Source organism: Leptopilina heterotoma, unplaced genomic scaffold (assembly GCF_015476425.1).
Source record: "Leptopilina heterotoma isolate Lh14 unplaced genomic scaffold, ASM1547642v1 Lhet_11, whole genome shotgun sequence".
In the NCBI taxonomy this organism is placed as follows: domain Eukaryota; kingdom Metazoa; phylum Arthropoda; class Insecta; order Hymenoptera; family Figitidae; genus Leptopilina; species Leptopilina heterotoma.
This window is the reverse complement of record NW_025110829.1, coordinates 525,749-549,965: the sequence shown is the minus strand read 5'-3', so window position 1 is coordinate 549,965 and position 24,217 is coordinate 525,749. Positions and strand designations below refer to the sequence as shown.

The window sequence follows — 24,217 nt, the reverse complement described above, 5'->3', positions numbered from 1 at the left end:
TAAAAATTTAAAAGGAAAATTTTTAAATGAGAAACTATACAAGGGAAAATTTAGGAAAAATAAAGGAAACGAATTTTTTGGATTCAAATGACATAATATAATTTTTACTATTATAGTAAAAGAAAATTATATTAAGAGAAGAGAGAAATTTACAATGAACTAAAATCAATTTTCCAAAGAGGAAAATTTTATCTACACGTAACTCAATAGAATAATCAAAAACGCACATAATTTGAATTTGAAAGCACATAATTTATTGAATCCTTAATGTAGATGAAGGTATTAAATATAATAATAATAATAGTCATCTTTATAGTGGCGTACAGTTTATTGGACATCATTTTCGTATTTACATTTATTGTAAAACATAAAAGTAAATATATTACTACTTACGAAATAATTACACAGACTTTTATGAATAATCAACGTGGTTGGGAGGGGGGGGGGGGTCGGGGAAGGAATACGAATTAACAAGCGTTTTTATAATTTTACTGGTGTATAATTTTTTTTTCGCTTGTCTATATAATATATATTTTATATATATAATGCTGAGTGTAATCACGTATATGTATATCATAATACATATTTTCTAATTGTTAAATTTATTTTCTTTTTTTCTTATTTATAATCAAGTGCGCGTGTAATTTTTTTTGGTCTGAGATTGGGGAGGGGAAAAAAATTATTATACTATACGAATGTGTGTAGCATTTTTTTTTTTTTTTTTTTTTTGACGTGTATTATTTACACAGGATATGAGCAATCTACTCTGCATGATAGGGATGAGGCTGTGGTGATTCTCCATCGAAAAGTGCCATTTTTAAACGCTTACATTTGGCTCGACGATTTTTAAACCAAAATTGCACATTTTTTGTTTCCAATCGGGGAAACTTTTGCCGATATGGCATTCTATTTAGTTCCTCCGTGTACTTCAGAATTAACTGTAATCAGAGAAAAAGAAATTTATTTTTATTATTTTTCGTTAATTTTATCATAGAGGTGAAAAAATTACAAGAAATTGTTTTTTTATTTCCACTGACTGAGTAATCAATAAATTTCTGTCACTGAAAAATGCAATCAATCGATTTTACATATTTTCTTATTTTTCTACTTCTTATTCTTTTATTTTTATTATTTTATTTTTAATTATTCTAATTTTAAATACTCTTTCACGAAAGGGCCTGTTTTGTTAATATTCAAATAAATAAATTTTGTCTTTATTTTATAATTCTTATTTTGTTTATTAACTACTTTGTTTTAATTTTATTTATTAACTATTTTGCTTTTAATTTAATTTAATTTATTTATTACGCAAGCGCAAGTGAAATTTTAATTTCCATTGGTGCTTTGAAATATTTTCTTTTCCAAATTTAATAAAAATTCCTCCTTTTTTAAAAAATATAATTTTTCTAACAGTTTCTCTTCACATTAAAAAAAAATTAAGAATTATTTGAACAAATTGTGTAGAAATTGCTAAAATATTTCTAATAATTTAAATGTAAAATATTTTTTATTAAATAATTGAACTTTCGAGTACCACTGGAATTCTGGTAAAATTTTTTTAAACTTATTCTTTATTATTTTTCCACAGGAATTAAAATGTCAAATAATTCCAATGAAAAACATTTTTAAATTTAATTATTTATAAAAATTGCAACTGTAATTCTTCCAAAATTCAAATATTTTTTTTTTTTGAATTTTTAAATAAAATTATTTAAAACTAAGAATTTTTAAAGAAAAATAATATAATTAGTAAATTTCTAAAAAGGAAAATTTAAATATTTTTGTACTTTTGCTTCCCTTATATTTTCAAAGAATTTAATTTTAAAATCTTTTAAAACTTAATTAATTCCTAAAATTTCTGTTATAACACTTTAAGTATTCAATTATTTTTTAAAATTTTAATTTAAATTTTTTTTAAATCAATTCCTATCAGAATTCAAGTACGAGAATTTAATTATTTAAATAGAATAATTTTAGTGTAAATTCATAAAATAATATATTTTTAAAAATACTTTTACTTTTACTTTTCAAAAATATTTATAAATAATTTTTAAAGGTGAAAAAAATAAAATTCTTTAAAACATTAAATTTATTTTAATAAAATTTTACAAAATTTCAAATTGTTTCAATTTTTTAAAAATTATTTTCGGGAATTCAAGTATATCTTCAAAAATTTTAATTACTATTTTTCAAAAACCTAATTTTTTACGAATTTCTAAATTAAATCTTTCAAATTTCAATTACTTTTGTAAAATAAATATTTAAATACCTATTGTCCTTTATTTGCTTAAAATTTCAAAATAATTTCAATGTAAAACCATTTTAAAAATTTTTTTATGAAAATTTGAACTACAAGTCTTTCAAAATTAAATTATTTTTTAGAATTTTTGAATTATATTAGGTAGGTATTAAAAATTTTTTTGGGGAAGTTAACAAAAAAATTTTTTATATTTCAACAGTATTATACTTTTACAACAATTAGAATTTCAATTTATAAACTTTTTGAAATTAAATTATTTCTGAAGAATCCTACTTTAACACTTTTACTTATTTTTTAAAGTTTCATCCAAAAATCATTTTCAAATAAATTTTGATTGAAATTCAATTACGAGAATTCAATTATTCAGATAAAAAAATAAATAATTGACAAAATAATAAAAAAAGTAATAATTATTCCTGTTGATTTCATTTCGTATTGTGAAGATCGATTTTTAAAAATTCAAAATGGCGGAACAAAGATGGCGGAGGAATTTTAAAAAATCGAATTATATTTTTATTCTAAGTACCTAATCATTAAATTTTATATATATATATTCCTGTACTTTTATTTTTATTTCTAATTTGGGCAACATTGCAAAAATTACAGCAAAATTCCGGTAATTTTGGTAATATTGCAGCATTTTTAGGTATTGGATCAAGATTCGTTAAATTCGGTTTTAAAAAAGTCAGCGAATACAAACGATTCATGACAGTTCGTTAACATTTTAAATTCACCATTTTGAATATTTTTGAATTATCCAAAAAATGAAAAGAATTTTTTTAAAATTAGAATTAGGATTAAATATGGAAATGCAATTAAAAATTTTTTCCGCATATTTCCAACACAGATAACACGTAATCTTGCAGCAAAATTCTAGCAAGATTGCTGCAAGTTTACTCGCTATCTGAGAATTGTTTGAAAAAAGTAACGAACATATTGAGTTAAAATTATTTTCCCTATTTTGAAGTAAATTAAAAATAATTTTTTTTTTATTTAGTTTGCTTTTTTAATTTAGTTTCTTTTTGAATACGGAATTTACTTCATTTATTAACAGGTAATTGGAATTTAGAAAATAGACAAAAATTGGATGAAAAATATTGTTCAAAATGGAGGATATTAATTAGAATGAAAAATTACCGCATGACTGGGATGAGTATTATGAGTGAACCACGTCTCGAGTTTGGGAACTTCCGTAACAGGATCAATGAATGTCCGATTCCGTTTTCTCCTCTCGTCTAACAAATTCGTTGGACATCCGGGTGGTCCACGTGGAGTGAGATAATGCGACATGTACATGACACTCTGACTGAACATTGGACTCGGTAATAGAGGAAATCCTGGTGGTAATGGATCAGTTGGACTGGTTTCGTCGTCTTCAGAGCCGGAAGACACTCTGCCATCTTCCTGCTTCACTGACGACGGTGTCAAAGAGGGTTGCTGATCTTCGGGACGCGTTGTCAATGACAACGGTCCAACCGGAGGACTTCCTGGAGGATACGGTGAAGACGTCTGAGGACAAACAAAACAGTTCATTTCAAAAATCTGTTTAATAAATTCATTTGGTTCTAGAGTCCTTAATTGGGACTTGGTCGTAGTCTCTAACTGGGGTTGACACCCCAGTTAGAGACTACAACCAAGCCACAGTTAGTGAGTCACCCAGTTAGTCAGCTAACTGGGGTACCAAAATACCCCAAACTCGGTCGATTCTGTAACTTTCACACTCCCACTTTCCACTCTTAACTTCCCACCTTCCACTTTTCGCTCTCACTTCACACTCCCACTTTCTACTTTCAATTTCCACTTTTCGCTCTCACTTCACACCTTTCACTTTCCACTCTCACTACCCACTCCCACTTTCACTTCCGACCTTTTACTTTCCACTCTTACTACCTACTCCCACTTACCACCTTCAACTTCACACTCCTACTATCCACCTTCCACTTTCTACTCTCAACTTTCCACTCTCAACTTCCCACCTTCCACTTCCCACTCTCACTTCCCATCTTCCACTTTTCACTCTCACTATCCACTCCCACTTTTCATTTTCCACACTTACTACCTACTCCCACTTCCTACTTTTAACTTCCCACCCTCACTTCCGACCTTTCACCTTTCACTTCCCACTCCTACTACCCACCTTCTACTTTCCACTCTAAGTACACACTCCCACTCTCACTTTACACTCTCACCTCCAACCATCTACCCTCACTTCCTACTCCCACCTTACACCTTTCACTTCCCACTCTCACCTCCAATCTTTCACCCTCACTTCCCATTCCCACCTTTCACCTTTCACTTCTTACTCTTACTACCCACCCTCACTTCCCACTCTCACTTTACACTCTCACCACCAACCTTCCACCCTCACTTCCTACTCTTACTACCCACTTCCCACTCTCACTTTACACTCTCACCTCCAATCTTACACTCTCATTTCCCACTCCCACTTTCCACTCTCACTTCAAACTCCTATTTCTCACTCTCATTTCTATTTCCCACTTTTACTTCCCACCTTCCACTTTTCACACCCACTTTCTACTCCTACCTTCCACTTCCTACTCCTACTTCCTTCATTGTGTATTTTTGATTTTCCCACTTTCACTTATTATCTTCTACTTTCACTTCCAAAATTTTATTTTTTACATTTTCTTTTCCCTTTTTCACTCTATTTTCCATTTTTCACACCTTCTTTACACTCACACTTACTTCTCTCAATTTCAACATTGCACTCTTAATCGTTAATCACGTATTAGTGGGAAGTGAAAGTGTAAAATGGGAGTAAAAAGTGAGAGTGAAAAGGCGAAGGTGGAAGTGGGTATCGAGAGTGGAAAGTGGAAGGTAGGAGTGGGAAGTGGGAGTGAAAAGTGGAAGGTGGGAAGTGAGAGTGGAAAATAAAAGTGGGAGTGGAAAGTGAGAGTGAAAAGTGGAAGGTGGGAACTGAAAGTGAGAGTGAAAAGTGGAAGGTGGGAACTGAAAGTGGAGAGTGAAAGTGGGAAGTGGGAGTGGAAGGTGAGAAGTGAGAGTGGAAAGTAAAAGGTGGGAAGTGATGGTGGAAAGTGAGAGTGGAAGTGAAAAGTGGGAGTAGGAATTGAGAGTGGGAGTGGAAGGTGGGAAATGGCAGGTGGGAGTGGGAAGTGAGAGTGGGAATTGGGAAAGTTACAGAATCGACCCCCAGGAGTATTTTAAAGAATAGCGTAGGTACCAGCTAACTGGGGTACCAAAATACCCCAGATTCAGATACTTTGATACCCCAGTTAGGAAGAAACATATGAACCAGCTAACTAGGGTACCAAAATACTCGTCACCCAGATATTTTGGTACCCTAGTTAGAAAGAAAAAGAAATCATCTGTGGTACCAAAATACCCCAATTAGAAAGTCTAGTGTTAATAAATCCCTACCGAAGTTTGTTTGCTTCGAAATAAAAAACAATTCCTACCTGATGCCTTGAATCCTCCTCATCATCCGAGCAATCCTCGCTGATCATGCTAGCACCTCTGGGACTTAGTCCAGGAGGACTGTAACCATTCACACCCCTCGTCTCCGCTCTCTTTTGGGCGGCTCTCGCATTTTTAAACCAGTAAACAACATTATGAACATCCAATGGTTTTCGTCCACGTCTAGATTCAAGGGAATTCAATTCCGTAACGTAGTGCTGAATTTGTGAACGCGTTGGATGTTGATTTTCACCGAACCAACGTTGCAGTCTTGGTAATTCGAGTTCTGGATCAAAACTGGTTCGCATTCTTGTTTTATGGGAATATGGAAGAAGACCAGGATGAGGAGGATGACCAATGTGACTTGTCTGACCCAATGGACCACTCGTACCATCAGGCTGTGGACTTTGGGTCTGATGATTCGTCTGCGGGATCAGATGATTCATTCCAAAGGACAAATGCTGCTGATGCAACCAATTCTCAAAATTTCTTCTCGTCTCCTCTGAAATATCATTCCCACCTCTGCAGAGCGACGCTAGAGTTAACTAAAAACAGAAGAAAACAAGAAATTTTACTAGGGTGTAAAAATATAATTTTTATGTTAAGTAAAATTTTGGTCATAGGTGACCAGAGTCCCTAGTAGGATAACGAATATTCCTGAGTGCCTCTGGGTGTCTTTGGGCATTCCTGGGCCATCCTACAAATATTATAGTTTCGGGTATCACTGAGTGTCTCTGGGCGTCTTTTGGTATCTCTGGGTGATGCTACAAATATAATAGTTTCGGGTACCTCTGGGTGTCTTTTGGTATCCCTGGGTAATCCTACAAATATAATAGTTTCAGATATCCCTGGGTGATCCTTTAAATATAATAGTTTCGGGTATTCCTGGGTGTCTCTGGGAGTCTTTAGGTATCTCTGGGTGATGCTACAAAAATAATAGTTTCAGGTGTCTCTGGGTGTCTTTTTGTATCCCTAGGTGATCCTACAAAAATAATAGTTTCGGGTATCCCTGAGTGATCCTTAAAATATAATAGTTTCTGGTATCCTTGGGTGTCTTTTGGTATACCTGAGTGATCCTACAAATATAATTAGTTTCGGATATCTCTGGGTGTCTTTGGGTGTCTTTAGGCATCCCTAGGCCATCCGACGGATATCATAATTTCAGACTTCGCATTCGATAATTAATTTTAAAAAAGTAGAAAATAGTAGCTTTTAAACTAAAAAAAATTAGTAAATAATTAGCTATCGAAAAATTAAACTTGACCAAAAAAATAGTTTTAGACACTTCACAAAACTGACAAAAGTTCCATCCCATATTTTTTATTTTCTTGACTTTATCCTAATTTTTATCAAAAATATTTACTTCTTCCTTATCCTGCTAATAAATTGAATTCCTGCAACGAACTTTATTATTCATCAAAAATATTAATAAATATTTGTAAAAATAATTTAATTCTTGCGAAGAATTTTATAACAATTTTTAAATAATTGATTTCAATCGACTAGTTTTAAATAATTAAATTCCTTAGAAATTTTTATTATTCATGAAAACAATTGAATTCTTACGAAGATATTTACAAAAAATTTTTTAAATAATTAAATTAAAACTTTTGACAATAATTGAAAGTCTGTGTGATGTTTTCTTAACTTTTTTTGAAAATAATTGAATTCCTAAAAAGCATTTTATTATTTATGAAAATAATTGAATTCTTGCGAACGATTTTATTAGAATTTTTTAAATAATTGAATTTCAAAGAAAAAATTCATTATTTTTAAAAATAATTGAATTCTTGTGATGAAAAATTGTTATATATGAAAATAATTGAAATTTGCTAAGAATTTTATTAAAATGCCTCAAAATACTTGAATTTTCGAAAATAATTTTGTTATCTATCTACGTCATAATTAAATTCTTTCGAAGAATTATTTATGTAAATAATTTAATTCTTGTGAGGAATTTTATTAAAATTTTCAAAAATAATTGAATTTTTGAGAAGAATTTTATTATTTATGAAAATAATTGAATTATTGCGAAAAATTTATTAAAATATTTAAAAAGAATTGAATTTCTTTTAAAAAATTTTGTTATTTTTAAAAATAATTGAATTTTTTATAAGATTTTTATAAACATTGTTTTAAATATTTAATTTTTTCGAAATATAATAAATATTATGAAAATTTTATTTCAAATAATTGAATTCTTGTGAAAAAATTTATTCGTAGAAATAATTGAATTTTTCGATTTATTCAATTTTGTTATGTTTAAAAATAATTGAATTTTTCAAAAGAATTTTATAAACATTGTTTTAAATAATTAAATTCTTTGAAATATAATAAAAAATATGACAATTTTATTTCAAATAATTTAATTCTCGTGGAAAAAATTATTTGTGAAAATAATTGAATTCTTTGATTAATTCAATTTTGTTATTTTTGAAAATAATTGAATTTTTCGATTAATTCAATTTTGTTATTTTTGAAAATAATTGAATTTTTCGTAAGAATTTTATTAACATTGTTTTAAATATTTAATATTTTCGAAATGTAATAAATATTTTGAAAATTTTATTTCAAGTAATTGAATTCTTTTGAAAAACTTTACTTTTTAAAATAATTGAATTTTACAATTAATTAATTTAAACTTGTATTAAAAATAATTGAAATTCTTTGATTAGTTTAATTATTTATGAAAATAATTGAATTCTTGCTTAGAGTTTTATTAAAAACTTTTTTAAAAAATTGAATTTCCATGAAATATGTTATTATTAGTGAAAGTAATTGAATCATTGTGAAGAATTGTATAAAAATTTTGTTAAATAATTAATTTTAAAAAAAATTTTTTTGAACATGCTATTCTAAATTAATTGAATTCTTGTGGAAATTTTAATATTTATGAAAATAATTGAATTTTGTATAAATTTAATTAATGTTAATAATTAATGTTTTTTTTAAATTGATTTCTTTTGCGAAATTTTATGAAAATTCTAAATATTGAAAATAATTGAAGTTCTAATATTTTTTGAAAATAATTGAATTTTTAATAGTTTTTGAAAATAATGGAATTTTCAATATTTTTTGAAAATAATTGAATTTTTAATTTTTTTTTAATATAATTGAATTTTCAATATTTTTTGAAAATAATTGAATCGTTTTAAAGAATTTGATTATCATTTTTGAGAATAGTTTTTTTATTTCTTGTATTAGCAAATTTAAAGTAGTGAAAATTCTAAAAAAAACAGAAATAGAAGCTTTTATAGTAGCTGAAATCTAAGAAAAGTGCCCAAATAGTAACACAACTTAAAAAAAGTAGTAAATAGTAGGTTTTAGTAGATAAGTGCGAAGCCTGTAATTCCCGAATATCACTAAGACCTCTATAAAACATCCAGATTCTGATATCGAAAGGTTAAAAAAATACAGAAAAGAAACTCAGAAAATTGTAAAAAAAAAAGAATCAATTATTACAAAGCGCAAAATCAAGAGAATTTTCAGATTATGGAAATGTTTGAAATGAAAGAAAATAGGAGTGTCTTATCGTTATGATTTATAAGAAACAAACATCTAAAGAAGGATCAAGAGTGACGTCAAATAATGAATTAATCAGTACGGATCTTAATGAGCCATTATACGTTAGACCCTTGAATTTAAAAGTAAAAAAAAAAGAGAAAAAGAAAAAATCTCAGACAAGTTTTACAACCCTCTCCTTAATCACTCACTCAAAGCAGGTTGACAGACAAATCATCAGCTAGATTTTAGAAATCATTTAGCAAACACGCGTCAAAATGTATTCTAACAAACCAGCTTATCTGAAAGACTGCTTAAGCCTGATTTACACTGATATTTATTCTTTAAAGATTGCCGTGACGTAGCTTGTCGACAGATCTCCCATGAACTTATAAATCATTCTCATTAAAATCTAATTTAAACTGGTTTCTTTTTCTCGTTTTATATAAAAAAATATTAAGATACATTGCCAGCAACCAGTAACATTATTTTTATTTATCAAAGAATGACTTTTTTTTGGAAAAGCAAACTTTACAAAAAAAAAATGTTTTAAAAAACAAAAATAATATTCTAATCTCGAAGGGTTTTATTGCACCGAGGAATGAAAATAAACTGATGTAACTTTTTTCTTTTAAACTGAAAGCAGGTTGTTTCCTTGGGAAAAAAATATATTTACCTTGAGAAAAATATCATAGCTTTTTTCCCAGGTGCATCGGACTCCGATAAAAAATATTTGTAAGGAATCACTTGACATAAATTGCATTTTACATAAAAATTACTTGTCAAAAGGAGACTTCATTTCTGACAAAAATATTGACACATATTTTAATTGACATGAATTTTATTTGACATAACATTCGATTAATTTAAAGTTTATTTGACATAAATTTCATTTAACATAAAATTAATTAGACATAATTTTAGTTTAATATAAAATTGATTTTACTAAAAGTCATTCATTATAATTTTCATTTGACAAAAAATTTATTTGATTAAAAGTTATTCATTATAATTTTCATTTGACAAAAAATTCACTTGACATAAATATCAATTGACTTAAAGATAATATGTCCTAAAAAAATAAATCCGATTTTTAAAAATGACTAATCACAATTTTCTTAATAATATCTGATACTTATTAATTCAAAATTCACGCCTATATTATAATGTCAAATGAATTTTATTTTAAATAAATTTTATGTCAAATGAAATTTATGTCAAGTGATTTTTATGTGAAATAAAATTAACATCAAGCGAAGATTAATGTCAAACGAGAATTATGTGAAATTACTTTTATGTCAAATAAATTACAAATCGAATTTCATGTGAATTTCATTCATGTAAAATGAATTTTGTGTAAAAATAAAATTTTTATATATTAAATCAATTTTACGTTAAATATTATTTATGTCAAATGAACTCCCAGCTAAAAATTTTTTTATAGAATTTCACTAGAATCATTCTATATGAATTCTAGTGAATATTCTATAGAATTTCACAAGAACGATTCTATAGAATTTCGACATGAATTCTACAAAATTTTAATGATTTTCAATTAGAAAGAATATAAATTTTTTCAAAAATGCCCGTAGAGTCCGTAATTTGATTAAAGAAGGACAAGAAGTTTGTAAATTGTACGATAAAATTTGGAAAATTGTAAAGAAATTACAAATGATTGCAAAATTCAATTATTTTCAAAAGTAATAAAATTCTTAGCAAAAATTCAATTATGTTCAAAAAATTTTTTAAATTCTCGTCAAAATTTCAATTATTTTTTAGAAATAATAAAATTTTTCTCCGAAATTCAATTATTTTCAAAAATTTTAATAAAATTCTTGGCAAAATTTCAATTATTTTCAAAAAAATTTCCTCAATCTAATGATTTTCAATATCTATTATTTTCATAAAATAATAAAAATTTCACAGAAATTCAATTATTTACAAATTTTTTATAAATTTCTTAGCAATATAATTAAATTATTTTTCTAAATAATAAAACTCAATGCAGAATTTCAATTATTATTTTTAATACAACTTTAATCGAATTTGTCGATAAATGTAATTATTATTAAAAATTTTATTAAAATTGGTCAAACGAATTCAATTATTTAAACAAATGTTGATAAAATTCTTTATGAGAATTCAATTTTAAGAAACATTCAACTGTTCAATAAATTATTTATTTTTGTATTTAAATAATTCTAGTAGAATTTTCTAATAAAAGTTGATTTACAAATGAATTTCAGTTAATTGGAATAGTAGGTAAACATATTTTTTCATGAATTTTGGTTAAAATTTTAGATAATAATTGATAATAATTAATTTTTTTGAAAAAGTATAATTGAATTTTTTTATGTTTTATTTGAAGTTTTTATTTTCTCATATATATTTAAATGAAGAATTTACGAACAATTGAAATTTGTAAATAAATGGATTTTGAAAATTAAAGAAAAAATTTTTTGAAAATAAATTGATTTGTAGAAAAATTTTAGTTAACACTAAAAAAAATTTAATTTTAGAGTAGTTAGAAATTATTGCAGAAATTCAATTGTTTTCATGAGTAATAAAATCCTTCGCAGAAATTTAATTATGCTAAAAAATAGTAAAATTCTTCTTAGGAATTCAATTTTTTTCATAAATAATAAAACTCAATGCGGAATTTCAATTATTTTAAATACAATTTTAATCGAATTTCTCGGAAATTTCTCGGAATTTCTCGGAAATTGTAATTATTTTTAAAAATTTTATTAAAAATCGTCGAAAGAATTCAATTATTTAAAAATATGTTGATAAAATTTTTCACGAGAATTTGAATTTTAAGAAAAATTCAATTGTTTAATAAATTATTTATTTTTGTTTTTAAATAATTGAATTCTAGTAGAATTTTCTAATAAAAATGAATTTAAAAATTATTTTCAGTTAAATTTTAGATAATAATTGAATATTAAAAGCAAATATACAGTGAATTTTTAGAAATTATATTGAATTTTGAAATTGATTTTTTTGAAAAAGTGTAATTGAATTTTTTTTTCTATTATTATTTGAAGATTTTATTTTCTAATATATATTTAACTGAAGAATTTACGAACAATTGAAATTTGTAAAATTGAATATTGTAAATAAATGGATTTTGAAAATTGTAGAAGAACTTTTTAGAAAATTAATTGATTTTTAAAGAAAAATTTTAGTGAAAAATTCTTAAAAATAATAATTGAATTGAAATGATGAAAATAATTTTGAAGATGTAAAATATTATTGTAATATAAAATAAATGATTTGTCAAATAAATCAAATGTAAAATTCAAATACACAATAATATAAAGTTGAAAAATATTATTTCACGAATTTAAATTCTGTCTAATTATAACTAAATTTTAGTAGATTCATGTAGAAATTCTGTAGAATATTTACTAGAATTCATGTAGAATGATTCTAGTGAAATTCTATAGAACTTTTTCAGCTGGGCTTTACGTCAAATGATTTTCATGTCAATTAGATTTCAAATTTCAATTTTATTTCAAATTTCAATTTTTAAATGAGTTTTATGTCAAATGAAATTTTTTGTTAAATGAATTTTACATGAAATCAAATTTATGACAGACGAATTCATTGTCTAATGAATAATTTAGATCAAATGAATTTTAGGTCAAATAAAAATTTATGTTAAATGTTTTTCTGTCGAATACGATTTTGGGTATATAATCATATGCGTCCCTTTTAAATAATTTTATTACAATTAAATAATAAACTAACTATTTGTCAAATTCAGTAATAAACAGATTATGTAGTGAAGCAAAAGATTTTCACGAGAGTGTGGACTTTAAGAAAACAATAATTTTTGCGGTTTCTTTATAGGCTCTAGGATGCTGTTAGAATATTAATTAATCTACAAAAGTAATAATTATATTTTCCGATTTCGATTCTATTCTATTTTGCAATTAAAATAATCGATGATAAAAATGCAGATTGGAGCATTAAGTATTTTCTTTTACTCATTTTTAATTCCTGATGATGATGAATAAATTGGTGGAAGAGCTTGTCAAGAGAGTGAAAACGGAAGTAGAATGTTGCGGTTAGACAAACGCTTAAAAATGTATAAAATGTAAATCTAGCCAGAGAGTGTTTGTCGCCAGGACACCTAATCTCATTAAGAAGTCCTCCGGCTGGTCTCTGTTTGCCTCTTCTACTTCTCCAAGAGCCGCCCTGTGGTAATCTGCAAGCGGAAGCTCGCTCTGCGGTCTCTTGATCCCCACCTTAAATAAATGCTTTCTCGGTTTTGACTCACTCTCTCAACGAGTCAAAAAGTCTCGCTCTCATTCATTTTCCTATACATCTAAAACAAAAACCTTTCCTATCAAAAAAAAAAATCAAGAAAAAATTTCAACACTAAAATCTAAATAATTAAATGTTGTTCCACTTAGATAGTGTGCCAATAAAATATTGTTTATTCAATTACAATTCACATTTTAATTTTGAATTAAAATGATATACCGTGTGAAATATAAACGTCTGACAAAATTTAGTTAATGATAACAAGGAGAGGGGGGGGGAGATTAAATTTTCCCCGAGGTCGTTGAGTATAGAGAGAGAGAGAGAGAGAGAGAGAGGGATTTACATAAGACTAAATGAACTTATTTTCGAAAAGTGGATTGAGAGTGATGAGGCAAATGAAGAGAGAGATTGCTTATATATGTATGCATAAGAGCATTTGAATCCATGTAGGTAATGTGAATACAGAAAGCATTCTAGGAGCTTGTACTCCTTCTTCGAGACTATCTATAGTCAAAACGAAGATCTCATAGCCGTAGCGTGTGATAGGATTACCCTTTACTCAACCGAATTCGCAGCCTTCATCAAAAGCCCCCTTTCGATATTGTGGAGGAAAAGGGGTGGGGAGAGGAGGGGGGGGGTGAAAGGGAGAGAGCCACCCCGGGCCAGGCATTATCTAAGTGCACTCTCTTTGAAGATCCTACGTCTCCACCCAGCGAACTTTAATGCCGTTCACGTTGGTCTATGATTACCAATTTTCTCTTGATAGACGTTACCCATCCAAATTTATCTCAGATGACTTCAAAACTAATGGCGAATGATTGACGTCAATCAAAATACACGAGCTGAAAAGATGGATTTTTCACTTCCATTATTTGCTACTGGGAATTGTAATTCTTAGATCGAGAATTTCTGACCACAATTTAACTATGTATACAAAAAAAAAACTGCACACTGGAAAAATAATCTGATAACTCTGTCTTTTTTTCATTCATTCATCTTCATTTCTGAAAAAGTTGAATAGAATTTCACTAGAACGATTCTATAGAATTTCTACATGAATTCTACTAAATTTTAATGATTTTACTTCCTCATAGAGGAAGTTTTTAATTAGAAATATTATAAATTTTGTGAAATAATTTTTGTAACATTATATTATTATATGGTTATATTACAGGGCTCGAAACACACGGAGAAAATTTATTCCTGAAATTTTACTGAATTTAGTTCGGTAAAACTGTGATGAACTTTTAAAACAGTAATTTTCAAAGAACTAAAATGTAAAAGCAATTACATTGAAAAATACTTCCTCTATGAGGATGGAAAAAAGAAGTGTTATTATAACACTAAAAGTAGTGTTAAAACTACACGCAACATTTTTAACAGACAGTGTGTGATTTTAACACTTCATTGGTGTTAAAATAACACTGGAATGTGTTAAATTAACACTACAGGGTGTTAAATTAATATACATTTTAAATGGGGTTAAAATAACACCAAAATTATGTTAAAACAACATCACCTGAAAACTACACGCAACAAATTTAACACATATTTTTTTCTGTGGAAGTAATAATGTAAAAAGCATAAACATTACGATACATGTATTAGCTCTTCACTTACAGTTCGGTAAAACGTAAGATAAATGTTCAAAAAAAGCACAAGTCATTTATGCGTCAAAATCGAAAAACAATTGCTTACAATAGTTCAAAAATACCCGGAATATGTTGAATATAATGAAACGCTACAATATCTAAAAACTATTGGTTACTACGTACATTTCTAAATTTCTTAATTCATTAAATTGATTTCACAATAAATATACTTTAATTAAATTTCGAATTTTTGATAATTTCTTTATTTTGGTAAAAATAACTATTGGGAAAAAAATACTTTGGGAAAATTGGAGTGGGAAGAAGGGATTGGAAAAAATGTCCACCAATCATTAAAATGAAATTCTGGGATGAGTTTTATTATTTATGAAAATAATTGATAACTTTAGAAAGCAATAATTTTCTAGGATTCCGATCCTAAGGCAACCCTGCCTTAGGATGGCCCAGGGATTCTTAAAAGCACCCTGGGATATTCTAACTTCCAGATATGAATGGGATATCCTATAATATCCTTTGCTATTTGCGTATAAATAACATATAAAATTATTATTAAGGAAAAAAATTACCTCATCGAGAGGACATCCGACTAGAAATGCATGACTGTGAAGCAGCAGAAACCTTAGAAGTTTGTCTCTGACCTCGGTTGCTGGACTAGGTGGCGGTGGTCTTGATCTATAGACTTGAATTTTCAGTGTTGTCAGGTGAATTAATTCTGCCAAAATATCACCAACTGTTAATAGTGGACCTTCGGCCACTTTCTCAGTTGGTAATGGCTTCCAGTTTCTTATCACAATACTCCCTCGAGCGCTAAGAATGAGATCATTTGAGTAACCTAATCGCACCAATGTTTCTCCAACTAGATCCTAAAAATAAGAAGAGAAAGAAATTTGATTTTATTTCACACATTACATTACAACAATATTAGCAGTATTAGCAACTGTAAACTATTTAGTTGACAATTTGTTCTGTTCATGAGATGAGAGGTAAAACAACAAGAATTCTTTTATTTGACAAAGAAGAAGGAATTTTTAATTTAATTAGTTCGGTTTATGGCAGCATTTTTGGATTTAGTATCAATTCCACATTCACTTTATATCTACTTTATATAAGTGCAGCATCTTTAGGACTAATTGAAAATTTCTAATAAATTATTAAATTCTGCAGAATTTAGGAATAGTTTTAGGAACAGTTTCTAGTTTAAAAATTAGGTTCAACTACAGTTCAGGACCAGTTTTGAACTTGATATGTAGAATCGATAGAGGGAATAATTTTTGTACCATTCAAAATCATTAATTATCAAAATCAATTTCAATAATCAAAATCATTTATTTCAAGATTTTTACAACCGTAAGAAATGAAAGAATAGAAAAATATTAATTTCTAGAAACTCACCTGAAATGGCATCACAGCTGGAATGAAAACATAAGTGTCTTTTTCAACATGAGGCCTCCTCCAGTTGTCACGAGTAGTCGAGCGACTCTCCACAATACTATGAATCGCTTCAACGACACAATGAACTGGAAGACTTTTAACTGAAATCAAAAAAATTCAAACAATTATCAACAAAGACAAACAAAATGTGAACTCATCACCAAGATTTTAAAAAAATACCGGATTATTTAAATCAAAAGAGAAAAAGAGGGATGATAAACCGCCCGCATGGTACGGGCTCTATACAGATTAATTGATCACCAAAATGAAAAAAAAGATTTGGAATTCACACATTTTTCACTAAAAATTCTTCTAATTGTCAGGGTTGCCACGCTTTTGCTCATTTCAAATTCCCTGACTTTTCCAGGTTTTCCAGGTTAAAAAACGGAATTTTTCCAGGTTTTTAAAACTACATTTATATTTTACAAAATTTTTAATTCTAACCTTTTTGAAATTAAACAACTTATAAAAAATTGTTATAATAATTGAAAATGTTGGACTGATAAAATCATCATTTTATACCTATTATAAGAATATTGTTACTGTAACTTATTCAAACTTACTTTCATCATTTCAATTCAAACATTCAAAGATTATAATTTGAGACCTGCTTTTCAAAACTCAATTATTATCTAAAGTTTTAACTGAAATTCATATTTGAATCAATTATTATTAGAAAAATCTACGACAATTCAATTATTTAAATACAAAAAAAAAATAAAGAATTGAATATTTTTTAAAATTCAACTCTCATTTAAAGAATTTTATCAACAAATTTTTAAATAATTTAATTCTTTTGACGAATTTTAATAAAATTTTAAGTATACCTAATTACATTTTTCGATGAATTCGATTAAAAAATTGTATCAAAAATAATTGAAATTCTGCAATGAGTTTTATTATCTATTAAAAAGAATAATTGAATTCCTGTAAAAAATTGTATTACATATTTATAAAAATAATTGAATCTATGTAAACATAAATTGAATATTTTTGAAAATAATAGAATTATTGCAAAGAAATTTATAAAAAAATTTTAAAATAATTAATTTCTTATGGAAAATTTTATTGAAATAGTAGATATTGAAAATCATTGACTGGAGGAGAATTTTTGAAAAATAATTGAATTTGTTAAAAAGAATTTCATTAAAATTTTTGAAAATAATTGAATTTTGGAGAAAAATTTTAATATTTATAAAGATAATTGAAATTTTGACGATAAGTTTTTTAAACTTTTGACCATAATTAAATTTTTGCGAAGAATTTTATTTTTTTTGAAAATAATTGAATTTCTTTGATGAATTTAAAAAAAAATTTTAAGAATAGTTAAACATTTTTCGAGAAATTCCATTAAAATTGTATTAAAAATAATTGAAATTTTGCGATGAGTTTTATTATTTATGAAAATAATTGTAAATCTATAAATTTTTTTATTATTTATGAAAATAATTGAATTATTGCGAAGAAAAATTGTAAAGGCAACTCTTTTAAAATTGAATTAAGAAAATTGAATTAAAGAAAAATTAGATTTCAAGAATAACTTTAGAAAACAGTAATTTGCCAGGATTCCAATCAAAATTCCCTGACTTTTCCATGTTTTTTCAAGGTTTATAAAAATTCCCTGACTTTTTCAGGGTTTCCAGGTTGCGTGGCAACCCTGGACTATTATACTCATGTATATCAGTTTATCCTGAATCGGAAAATATTTTTCTCTACAAATATTGAAATAAAGATTTGTCTTTATTTTTTAGCCTTTCTTTAACCTTTCTTTACAAAAGTTAAAGTTTCTTTAAGAAAGGCTAAAGACAGGCTAATGCTAAATAAAGATTAAATAAAGAAAAATTTATTAAGTAGAAACTAAGATTCGCAAATACAAAAATATAAGAATATTAAAACAAATAACCGAAATAAGAAATAAAAAAGTATTGAAACAAATGCAAAATGGACTTTTTTTTGTTAAAAAGTACGGAATCTAAATGTGAAAGGCGATTGTGGAGAGGGGGAGAAGGGGAGGAAATAGTAGAGGGTTGAAGATTGTACCCAAGTGTTACCCTCCCGCTAAGCATATGCAGATCCACTCGTCTATCCCAGAGACAATGGAAACTCGGTTCGCGGTACAATAGCGACGATCCTTGTTTAACCCTGACTTAAGTCTCTGATTCTATCCCACTTCAGCGTGTAATCCCAGACATCTCTAAAACCCGGAGAGGAAGACACGTGGTGAAAGAGTAAACGAGAGAAATAGAGAGAGAGAGAGAAATGGAAAATCTACCACTATAGTACTCATCTATCAAAGGACATTTCTCCACTCAAAAGCCAATCTAAAAGCGTCTTTCTCATTCTGTGTGCCTAGAGATTTCAATTTTAATCCAACCACGTGAGGAAAAATCAAAATGTAGAAAAAAGTCTATAAGTGACTGGCATTTAAGGTTGCATTTCCCTTGGGTTTACAAGCTAAAATCGAATTGAAAATAAATTCAGTTTGGAGACATTTGATAATAATAATAATACAATCAACTGAGGTTATTTTGTGCATGACTTTTAAATTTAATGACTACAATTCTGAAGATGAGAAGTAATTTCTGCAACTCCTTTTGCCGAATGTTTAAAATTAGTTTTTTCTTAGTAATTATTTATTCTAAAAATTATGCAAAATTACAAGAAGAGATAAATGAGAAGTAATTTACAGTACCACTTTTTTCCTAACTGACTATTCAGCGATTCTTGACTAAAACAGGGTTGCAACAAAAAATTAATTTTGTTTTTCCTTGATTTCCAGACAAAATTTTAACTTCTTCCCTGACCCTAAAGAATATTCTGATTCACAATAAAAATTATTAGATAATCAAAAAAATGTTCTATTACATTTATTTATGAATTTCTTTAATTGTAAAATTATTCGAAAACATCAGTAAATTCTTTTATAAATAAATATTTAATATCTAATTATTATTACTCCATAGATATTAAGATTTTTTAAAAATTTCAAATTCAAATCTTAATGAAATTTAACAATTTATAAAAATATTATTATAAAACTTGAAGATATCAATAACTCCGAGTCGAAGACTCGGAGTGATTAATATCTTTATGTTTTGTAATAATTTACATTTTCAAAAAATTAAAAAAAAATTAAATTATTTACAAAAGTTTTAATAAAATTTTTTATTAAAGTTTTAATAAAAGTTTTAATTAAGAACTCAATTATTTTTACAAATTATATTTAATTTTTTACATGAATTCAATTATATAAAAAAATGAAATTCAATTCGTTGTAAGAATTCAATTATTTTCATAAATTATAAAATTTTTCTTATCATTTAAATTATTTTCAATATTTTAAAATAAATTCCTCGAAAAATGTAATTATTTTCAAAAATTTTCGACAAGAATTCAATTACATTTCATAAATAACGAAATTCTTCGCTGAAATTCAAATATTTCCAAAATCTACTATTTTAATAAAATCTCTCAAAAGAATTCAATTATTTAAAAAAATGTAATAAAATTCATTGCATGAATTCAATTATTATCCTAGATAATAAAAATCTTTATAGGATTTCAATTATTTGAAAAAAATGTAATAAAAATTCGTTGCAAGAATTCAATTATTCTTCTAAATAATAACATATTTTTCACAGAATTTCAATTATTTTTAATATACAATTTTAAGTAAATTCTTCGAAAAATGTAATATATTGTTTTCAAAAATTTTATTAAAATTCTTCGAAAGAATTCAATTATCAATTATTTTTAATAATTTTTGCAAAAGTTCCTTTAGAATTTTTAAATTAATTTGTTTACAATATAATTTTACAAGATTTCAATTATTTGGAAATACTTCAATTAATTATTTAGAAAATAAAAACTTGAAGTAATTTTAAAAAAATTTAATTAAACTTTTTCAAAAAAAATTAATTCTACATAATTGTCAGTCAAAAATGTATGAAAAATTCAAATTTTCAAAAATTTTAATTTGAAACCTTTTAAAAATTCAATTATTTTTAAAAATTCATGCTGTAAGGCTTTTAATATTCAGTTATTAAGAAAATTCTACAAGAGTTCAATTATTTAAATATACAGAGATAAATAATTTATTGAACAATTAAATGTTTTTTAAAACTTAATTCTCATAAAGAATTTTATCAACAAATTTTTAAATATTTACCTTCTTTTGACGAATTTCAATAAAATTTTCAAAGAATTCAATTAAAATTGTATTAAAAATAATTTAAATTCTGCAACGAGTTTTATTATTTATGAAAATAATTAAATTCCAAAAAAAAAATTATTTTTGGAAAATAATTGAATTATTTCAAAGAAATTTATAAAAAAAATTTTAATTGGATTCCTGTGAAATTTTTAATATTTTTTAAAATAAGTTTGTGTAGAATTTTATCGAATTTTTTTTATATAATTCTATTGATATTCAATTATTATCTCAAAATTTTAACTAAAATTCATTTTTAAATTAATTTTAATTAGAAAAGTCTATGATAATTATATTATTTAAAATAAATAGGGGAGACTGGGGCGAAAAGTTAAATTTTGCATAAATGATTTTTTTTAGACAATATAATCCACTTAGATGCAAATATTTATACATCAATATTGTAGGGCAACTTGTCCTCTACAACTTTCAATAAAAAAGTTCCTGATATTTTCGCAAAAAAATCACGTTTTGTCCTTTTTTGAAAATTTTGTTTTTTTTAACTTTTCGCCCCATGCTGGGGCGAAAAGTTAAATTCTATTTTTAGCCTACTAAAATTATTTTCTGATAGGTGATAAGTAGTAGATAAGTTAAAGCACACGTAAACAAGTAATTTAGTAAATAAAAGATCTTTGTTTATTTGACAAAAGCTTTAGAATAGTTGTAAAATTAAAAAATTTAAATTTCAAAAAAAAAAAAATTTTTTTAGTTTATTTTACGTTAACCGGCTTATTTTTTTGACAGAGTACTTGCTCAATGTCAAATAAATAATGTTTAAACAAATAAACCCAAAAAAACGAAAAATAAAAAAAAAAGTTTTAACAACATGTAAAAATAAATTTAACTTTTCGCCCCAGGGTGCGTTTTTGTCTTTAGCAACAAATATAAAAAATCTGACTTAAGATATTTAGCAAATACCTTGAGGTATCTCTTCAGGGGACCCAAATAATGAAGAAAAAAATCGCGGTGAGAATAAATGCAAAAAATATACTTAAAAGTTGATATTTTCTTTTTCGAAAAAATTTTCAAAAGTAGGTTGAAAAAAAACTTTCAATATCGACACCACAAAAATAAACAGAATTGCACACAACTCCGGACATTTGTTTAGGGTGATAACACCCTTCTAGAATTAAAATTGCAATGCTCTAACTATTCCCATTCAAAAGATAATGAATTTTAACGGTTTTGTCAGTTCAACTTTTCGCCCCAGTCTCCCCTACAAAGAGAAATAATTTATTAAGTAATTGAATGTTTTTTAATATTTAATTGTCATAAAGAATTTTATCAAAAAAATTTTAAATAATTGAATTCTTTTCACGAATTTTAATAAAAATTTTAAGAATAGTAATTATTATTCTTTGATACATATGTATTTTTTGAAGAAATCGATTAAAATTGTATTATGCTTCTCAAAATTTAATTCTCATAAAAAAATTTATCAACATATATATGTTTTGAATATATATATTTTTATAAAATTTTCAAAAATAATTACTTTTTTCGAGGTATTCGTTTAAAATTGTATTAAAAATAATTGAAATTCTATGATGAGTTTTACTATTTATGAAAATAATTGAATATTGAGAAGAAATTTATAAAAAATTGTAAATAATTGAATTCCTGTGAAATTTTTATTATTCATCAAAATAATTTAATGTTTGCATAGAATTTTATCAAAAAACTTTTTTTTAAATAATTGAATTCTTTTGAAAAATTTTATTAAAATAGTAGATATTGAAAATAATTGAATTGAATTTTGAAAGTAATTGGAATTTTGCCTAGAATTTTATTTAATTTTTTTTAAATTTAACTGAATTTTGGAGAAGAATTTTATTATTTTTATTTTTTAAAGATAATTTAAATTTTGACGAGAATTTTATTAAATTTTTTTTATTGAACTAATTATTGAATTTTTGCGAAGTATTTTATTACTTTTGAAAATAATTGAATATCTGCAATCATTTGTAACTTCTGCAAAATTTTTTCCAGTAGTTTAATAAACATTCCCTGACTTATTCCTGACCAATTCTTCTTTTCCTGACTTTTCCCTGAGTTCCCTGACTTGTGGCAACCCTGTAAAATAAAAGCATTTTTCGTCGTCACTAAATCGGACGTGGACGATGTAAATTAATCTCTTAATTAGAAGTGAAAGGGGGAATCAATTCTCGGTCCAGATCACCGTCTTCGCAGTATCCATGAAACTGAAGGTGTTAAGTCCGAAGGAAGATGGCCAACAAAGGATTTACCGACGTGGTCATGTTATTAGGTATTAATGCCCAAACTTCCATCTAATACGCTCGACGACCATAGAGTGGTCCATCTATACATATACATACATAGTTTTGGTTCCAGGTTGCATAAGACAGCTCGTATCGGGGTAGTTGGTTTCCATGGGCTGACCAGTGGCCACTTTAATCCAGGGACGTATAGTTTTCATTAAAGGGTCTTGCTCTGACGCCGTCTTTGTGTCAGGATCAGCTGGTTTAAGGTGGGCTTTTACATCGAAGGATTTGCTCGTTCAACTCCCTTTATATCTTCAACTCTCTCCGTTTATTAGTAATGTCTCAATCCTACCTTTGAGATTAAAATGCATATTTTATTCACCCACACCCCAATCCTAATAAAGCTTATCATAATTCGTACTACAGAGACTGTGCCGAGGACTGTGCCAATTATATATTTTTTATTTTATCTAAAAATCAAATTCCAAATTCAGGACTTTTTAGGCTCCTATTTTTTTCTTAAATAAATAATCATAATGCACTTTGAAGAAAGGTATCTAAGAAGCAATTGTGTTTGTTATTTTTTTAAATGAAAATACATCAACTTAAGGTTCATGTCATCTTTATAGCTAAAATAATTAATAAACACTGATTTTGGTTTTTTTTTTAATTGAGGTAAAAGTAACAGAAATATAACCTTAAAATGATTTTCCTCTTCTGTAGGGGAACATAGTCAGGGTTGGACCTCCGCTATTTTTTAAATAGTCATCTGTGGGCGCGAAGAAGTCCATAGATCTTTGTTTTATTTTACCTTCTTTACTTTTTACAAATAATGCTCTTCGATTTTCACACATGGTCCAACCCTGACTAAAAGGTTTAACCTTGACTATTTTATTTGTAAATGTTTATAAATTTATTTTTAAAAAAATTATAGACAAACTTTAGAAGGTGATCCAACCCTGATTATGTTCCACTACCTTTCTTCAGTGCACTTAACCCCTTCGCTGTTTGGAAAAATATTCAAATGATTGGCTCAAAATGTCCAGCAAAATCTGGTCGATGAGTTTTTATGAAACTTAGTACACAAGCGTTTTTGTGGTCGCTAAATTTAAATATGACATCAAGAAAGAAATTCAAAATGGCGGACAAATTTTTTCAAATTTAAACAGATATTTATAGAAATTAGTATAAAAGGGTTTTTGGAGTCGCTTAATTCAAATATGGCCTCAAAAAAAATTCAAAATAGCGGATCTAATTTGGCGGTAAAAATTTTTAA

General features: G+C 26.6%; 1 protein-coding gene across 1 annotated transcript in view; it reads right to left on the bottom strand.

Moving 5' to 3' along the window:
- Positions 1 to 309: 309 nt before the first annotated feature.
- Positions 310 to 24,217, bottom strand: part of LOC122503965 (homeobox protein dve-1) — a 107,669-nt gene continuing 83,761 nt past the window's right edge. Inside the window, exons 3-7 of the mRNA XM_043614771.1 lie at positions 16,471 to 16,610; positions 15,645 to 15,941; positions 5,698 to 6,240; positions 3,398 to 3,769; positions 310 to 938 (exon numbers count right to left, since the gene is read on the bottom strand). Of these exons, the coding sequence (XP_043470706.1) occupies positions 762 to 938; positions 3,398 to 3,769; positions 5,698 to 6,240; positions 15,645 to 15,941; positions 16,471 to 16,610 (1,529 nt within the window). The 3' untranslated portion in view covers positions 310 to 761. The remainder of the gene's footprint in view (positions 939 to 3,397; positions 3,770 to 5,697; positions 6,241 to 15,644; positions 15,942 to 16,470; positions 16,611 to 24,217) is intronic.